This window comes from Schistocerca gregaria, chromosome 1 (assembly GCF_023897955.1).
Source record: "Schistocerca gregaria isolate iqSchGreg1 chromosome 1, iqSchGreg1.2, whole genome shotgun sequence".
Taxonomy (NCBI): Eukaryota; Metazoa; Arthropoda; class Insecta; order Orthoptera; family Acrididae; genus Schistocerca; species Schistocerca gregaria.
Window position 1 is genome coordinate 447833894 of NC_064920.1, and position 7431 is coordinate 447841324.

Consider the following 7431-nt stretch of genomic DNA (forward strand, 5'->3'; position numbering starts at 1 on the left):
CTACTGGTACCAGAGACAAACATTAATTATGATCATTCAGTAAATCATTCACTAAATGAAACGCTGTATGTAAAATTTATTGAGATAACTTGCCAGTATTATAAAATATTGTATATAATGAAGGAAACATGTAGAATTAAGAATTAATGTACCATCATAATTTTCACAATACAAACTACAGGCACATGGAAGGAATGAAATTGCTATTCTAATTATTGAATTACAGTTCTGAAATTTCAAGTCATTGAGAGACAGCTAATTTATGTTTGTTAAGTCAGGAATTGTTCATTCTCCTAACAGAAATATGACATGATGAATTGTCGGTCAGAATCAGACATGCTCATATTGTCATTGACATTAGTTAATAGAACTGTAATTACAACAAATTTAATTAATCGAATCTACACCTTTCGTTCAATAAAACTATTCCCTCTCTTAACCTGAAAATGACAGGATGATTTTACTTTAAGTAAGTGAAATAATATAAGCAAATTAATAAACTATATTGTTGCAATGATAAAACATGTAATTTATAGTCTTAATAGAAACAGAGTCTTTCCTGTCTTTGTATAAAATTATTCACTGTTATTCCATGTAATTTTCTTTGTCATTTGGGAAGCTGTATGTAAAAACTATAATTGTTAAATATGCAAAATTCAATATGTAATAATAACAGTACCCTTAATTGTTTGAAATCATATAAATAGAGGCGATTTGTACACCACCATAGATCAGTCTTAGGTCAGTTTTAGGCCAGTCTTGGACTGAATTTTGCATTAACAGCATGTAGTCAGACTTTGTACATTCACTGCCAAACATCTAGTGCATGAAATAAAATTATTTGTGAACAAGAAGTACTGAAACTCATTCACACCATTACATGAATTCCATGTAGCAATGCAGTAATATCGAGATGAAACTACGGCAGCATCAAAAAGCAGCACCTCGTGTTACACAAAATACATATTATTTTTTTGATGGAGGATATCTTTAATAAGATGTGGTATATTAAACATGTTTTTCTTGTGTTAAGTAATGATACACATCCCAAACTTCACCCAAAAAACCACTTTTGCCATGTTATGTTACAACATGTTGAAAAGAGCTAGGATTTTCATAAAAGTGCATCATATGCTAATGGTTATTAGGTTTAAGTTGAAATAATTATTTACAATATACTGTGCCACATACCAGTAATGGAATGTGAATTGAAATGAGAACATGTATGGAAAAAGTTGACATGTGAGTCAATGGACCAACACCAACAGGCAGCAACCAGCAGCATGGATTGTCAGATGAGTACCAAAACATTATTTATGTAAGAGAGTACTAAAACAATTACCTGTTAGGAAGTGAAATTGTATGCTAAAGTAAGGCAAAATAATTGCATGTGACACACTTTGAAAATATTATAGGAAAGATAGTTTTCAGAAGTGTTTTTTTTTTATCATCTTGTCAAGTTGTTCAAAATTAGTCAAAATGAGTAGAAGCAATATATTTTCTTTATGTGACCAAGAAGGAATCACAACAAGATCAGGTTGGCAGCTGCATGCATTGTCCCCAAATCTAAAAGCCACGAGAATTCATCAAGTAGTATAATTTCATCTTTCCATGGGTCTCAACAATCAGAAGACATACTTAAAAATTTTCTAAGTCACTAGATAGTAAACAAGATGGTAAACTGTTGGAGCAAAATAAAAAAAATAGATGGGACACTGAAAATAAATTTTGAAAAATAGACAATGTTCTCAATAAAATGGACCAGAAACTAGAATCAATTAGTGAAGATATTAATAAGGCAAATAGACAACTGAATAGTGTAAATGAAAAAGTAAACAATGTAGAATCTGAAGTGAATTCTTTGAAGAACTTTGCTGTTACTGAATTACAGCTAGTTAACAAATATGTTGATGTAATCAACAAACGAGTAAAAAGAACAGAAAACATTGTTATTGACCAAATCAACAGACGAAAATCAGAGTTGCACAATATGCAAACTTATACTGGAACCAAAAATAATTTCATTGATGAGAAACTAAAATTAAATTCTATACTTGTTTCAGAACCAATTTCTTCATTAAACAGCAAAGTGAATGAAGTATCTAATAATCTTCAAACAGTCAACTCTAAAGTTGTAAATTTAGAGACTAATATGTTTAATAGTATATATAATGGTAACAACATGTTTCAGAACAATCGCAATAACATTATTATGAAAATTTTTCTGGGTGGTTTTAAATTACACCCTGTTGATTAATTGTACCAGTGCAAGGACTGCTTTGCACCAGGTGTGCCAGAACACATGAAAGTGAAATTTGCTAAATGATTTTTAGATGGAGAAGCTTATCCTGGGCTAACTAGCATATTAATCCAGAAATGACGTTTGCAGAGTCTGAAAAATTATTTTTAAACGAAGTTTGGTCAGAAAGTAAGGAGACATGAATAAAATCAGAATTTTTGAATGGAAGTAGATTTCGTGAAGAAGAGATGAGAATGCAAGAATTCTGTGAAAAGCAGCTTAGAATTTTAGCACAGTTAGATAAACTACTTCTGGAATAAATCCAAACTGACTTGCCGAAGTGGCATTTACCTGGTCATGTTCAGTGGATTCTTGTTTACGGACAAGATGACACTATAGAGGAGTTTCTGAAATATGTAGATGAATTAGATCATGCTTGGGAGAACAATTTTCAGAATGGGGGGGTCATCACAACACCACCAGAATAACAACAACAGGAACAATAATAACAGATATGATGGTAATAGAAGTAATAATAATTTTGGTAACAACTATCACAACCAGAGTAATAACAATAATAGGAATGAGCAGGGCCGAGGTAATCAAAGGAGAAATGGTAACAGACCCTATGAAAATAATAATCAAGAAAACAGATAAGCACCTGTGAATTTAAGGTACAGAATAGTTACAGAACTCAGGCTACAGTGAGACAGGAAGGCAAAATTCAGGTCACAGATTCAGATTCCTTATTGCCATTGATCACATACAGTAGAATAGGCTTTTACAATAATCGTAAGATACAAATATTGATCACATTACATGTAAAAATTAAATATCTTATATACCACTACAATCTTAATTATTAATATCAATATTGTCAATATCATAGAACTCTTTTATATGATAACATGGGTTTTTTGCTAGCCAGTCATATAATTTTGTTTTGAACGTTTTAAAAGGCAAGGATTGAGCGGCAAGAGGAAATTTGTTAAAAATTTTGAGGGCATTTACTTTATGGGAGTTTCCTGTTATTGCTAGCCTGTGCCTTGGAATGTCAATATTTGCCTTACTTCTAGTATCGTGCTTGTGAAATGTTTCCCTGATGATACTTTCTTTAATGTTATTCCTGACAAAGAGTGCAGCCTCATAGATATACAGATTCACCACTGTTAGTAACCTAAGCCTGGTAAAAAGAGGGCGACAGTGTTCTACAGGACCAGCATTACACATTATACGAACAATTTTTTTTTTTTTTTTTACTTTTAAGATGTTACTGATATGAGGAGAATGTCCCCATATGAGTAAGCCATATGATATATGTGACTGAAAGAGTCCAAAATATGCTACACGGAGATAATTATTATTGACCATATCTCTCAGTTTCCACATGAGGTAGGTCACTCTTGAGATTTTTTTGCAGATTTGGCTTATATGCTCTTCCCAAGTTAGTTTGGCATCAATATGTATTCCTAAGAGCTTGACACTTTTATTTTCTATATTTTTAGATAATCCTAACAGAAGCTTTTGGGTTTTGTCTGGATTACTTACAAGTTTATTGGCTGCAAACCATTTTAATGCAGAGTCAAGAGTTTCTTGTGTAATGTTATCAAGGGTTGGGATGTCATGGTGTGAAGTAAGCAGGTTTGTATCACCTGCATAGCAGATTACAGACTATGATACAGAATGGGGCAGGTCATTGATAGCCACAATGAAAAAGAAGGGGCCAAGGACAGAGCCCTGTGGCACACCTGTACCAATTTCTACTAAGGGGGAATGCTCATTTCTAATTGAGACAAACTGTCTTCTGTTGGTCAAATAGGAAGAAATTATTGCTAATGAAGATTTTTGTATACCATAATACTCCAGTTTTGTTAATAATATGTTCAAAGGAACGCAATCAAAAGCTTTCACATAATACAAGTGACACCTTCTTCTTATTTTCAAAGGCGGTTAAAGTCTGATCAACAATTTCCAGAACAGCTGCAGTGGTATTTTTACCTGGTCTAAATCCATATTGATTGTTGCAAAGCAGATCATGCTTTTCAAAATAACTGCTTAATTGAAAGTACATGAGTGATTCAATTATTTTTGAAAATATTGGCACAATAGATACGGCTCGGTAGTTTTGGGGGAGTTGTTTATCACCCTTTTTGAATACGAGGATAATTTTAGAGATTTTTAGCAAATCTGGGAAAACTCCATTCTCTAAACATCTGTTAAAAATAAAGCTTAGTGGCTTACTTATGAGATGGACTGTTCTTTTAACAACATAATTGGACATCCAGTAACAGTCCATACATTTGGAATTCGATAGTTTAGCAACAGTTTTACAGACTTGATCAGGCGTGATATTGTTCCAGTGAAACAAAGGTCCCTCAGACAGCTGGGGACCAAGCAGATCCCTTGCCGATGTGTCTGTGGCTTTAATTTTGTCTCCGAGTTCTCTGACTGATGTGACAAAGTAGTCATTCAATTATCCTGGATCCAGCAGAGTTTGACATACTTGGCTGTGAGAATTATCTTGTCTGATAACTTCCCATGCTGCCTTACACTTATTTGGAGCACCTTCTATATACCTTTCACAAGCTGCTTTTTAGGCTCCTCTGAGCTTAGCTTTGTAATACTTTTTATTTCTAAGATAAGCATTGTATACCAATATCCCTCTGTTCAGACCCTTGATTGTCCTTGCTTTTATTTGTTCTATACAGTATTAGCATATTTTCTCTGATTTCTGCTAGTTCTTTTGTATACCAGTTTATTTTTGTATTTTTATGTTTAACTGAGGACCTAACTTTTATTAACGGGGAACAGGAGTACCTTTACGTCTCTATATTTCTTAAAGAAAGCTTCAAAATCATTTTCAACTCCTGTTTTTCCTGGATGACACTCATAAACAGGTTCCCAGTTTGTGACCTTTAACTTGTTAATAAATGACATAATGTGCTCCTCTCTCTGACCTCTTACCCATGCCACATTAAATTCATTGGAATAAGATGGTTTATAATGGAAAGTGTTAAAAGCAATGGATCATGATCTGCAAAAGCACCATCAGCCAATCTAACCACATATTCCTCTCTATGCAAATTAACAATAATATTGTCTAGGCATGCATCATTACGAGTAGGACACTTGTTCGTGCAGTGCAAGTTTAAAGATCTTAATATATTAAAAAATGTTCTGGAGTCTTGTTGTCTTGCATTTCCCATTTCAATATTAAAATCAGTACAAATAACAATCTTTGTTTTAAACTTAAAAAGTTTCATAACTACTAGTTCAAATTGCTCAAAGAAAACATTTATGTCTCCATTTGGAGACCTATACAGGCTAACAATTATTATGTTTTCTTCAGTCAGTCTTATACAGCTAAACTCAGCATTTACTTCTGAACAATACGGCGTTATATCTAATTTTGAAAATTTTTGGTCATGCTTGATATAAATTCCAGCACCCCCATTTTTTCTGTTTTTCCTGCACATTATATCAGCTAAAACATATCCTTCAGGAACAAAACTGCTAACTTGATTTTCTGTTAGCCAGTGTTCTGACACACATATCACATCTACATCCTTAATGTTACAATAATGTTCTAATTCTAACAGTTCATTTCTTAAACAACGAATATTGACTTGCAGTAACCTTAATATTTTGTCATTGTTTTCATTCTCAAGTGAGCCCTCATCTGCATGTGGCAAATCCGAGTTGCACATATTGTTTCTGATTAAATTGGAATTGCTGGAATATTTACTTCCGCTAAAAAAGCATTTTCATCAGTGCTCTTGGTATACGCCACTGTTCCGTCATGTTGCATGTTAAATTCTAAAGATATATCACTTTTGCCTTTTAAAGGTATTGCATGCTTTATACCACGCTGCATGTTTGATTTTGCACGAACTATATCCAAGATCTTGCGACTAACAAATGTTTTTCCCAGTCTGTTGATGTGCAAGCCATGTGATGTATGAAATCGTTTCCCTAGTGTGCTTATATCAACGTATGTTGTATTTTTGAATTCCCTGCATATATTTTGCACAGCTTTATTAGTTTTTTCTATTTCGTTGTTTACACAGGACCAATTATGTAGGTCGTGACGATGTGGTATAGAAAAAACGATCACATTCGTGTTCCGGAATTCGTGCAACCTCCGTTTAAGGGACAGCACGAAATCTTTTGCTTCGTTGTTAGCTACGTCGTTTGTCCCCGCAAGAAAGACAGAAAAGTCGTTACTGTTCAGACCTGAGATTTTTTTGTGACTGACTGCAGTTGCTGCCTTGAAATTTGCGTCTGGTTTCACTATGCTGTTGACCTTATGTCTGCATATACTTTGCAGTTCAGACGCTATTCCCCGCCCTTGGCTATCAGTATAAATGTCAGTTTTACATGTGGGCCTATTTGTTGCTGGATAATCACAACAAGTACCTACTGCGTCTAGATTCACATTTTCTATGCCTTCTTTTTGGTCAACGTGAGACGAAGAAAACACACAAGAATTACTACCCGTCGGTAAATGAATATTGTTCACATTCACGTTATGTAGGTTTTTTTTCCGCGGCGAAATACTTCCTTCTCTCGTCTTGTTCCGGCCGTCTTCGTTCCTGCCATGTAGTTTCACATTGTTCACAGGTTTTTCACAGTCCATATTAGAAAGTAGTTGATAACAACTGTCATTCACTAAATTTCCGTATATTACAGTGTCTTCAACTGTTTTTACTTCACGCATGCTGTTTTTAAATGACACTTTTGTCCACTTTTCTGAGTTGTTAGAACTACATTGCGGAAGATTTGATGAGTTTTGGTTCGATTGCGACTCAGTTTTTTTCTTTTTGAAGTTGAGAGATACCCGTTTTTAATTCACTAATAACGAGTTGCTAACTTGAAATACGCTCTTTCAGTTTCGTAATTTCATCTTTACACTTTGCACACACTTGCTTTTTCACTGCCCAATTCACGATTTTTCGCGACGATACTTTATGAACTTCCACCCTGGCAGCCATCTTGAACTTGACACCACAATAGATACAGAGTTGATTATGATAAAGCATTTTGGGACTTCATGCTGTTGGAAATGAGTGAAGATACTAGTAAAGTAGGAAATAAATTTCATCTTAGTACAGATGAACTAAGTAACATGTTTGATGAGAGTTGTCTGTTTAGTGATAGTAGTATTTATGATGATCCTGATGAATATGGTTTAG

General features: G+C 34.0%; 1 protein-coding gene across 1 annotated transcript; it reads left to right on the forward strand.

Annotated features, from left to right (window-relative positions):
* The first annotated feature begins 1756 nt into the window (after nt 1-1756).
* LOC126353443 (uncharacterized) lies at nt 1757-2257 on the forward strand. Its single transcript, XM_050002768.1, has one exon. The coding sequence runs from the start codon at nt 1757-1759 to the stop codon at nt 2255-2257; it is 501 nt and encodes a 166-aa protein (XP_049858725.1).
* Nucleotides 2258-7431: the final 5174 nt, after the last annotated feature.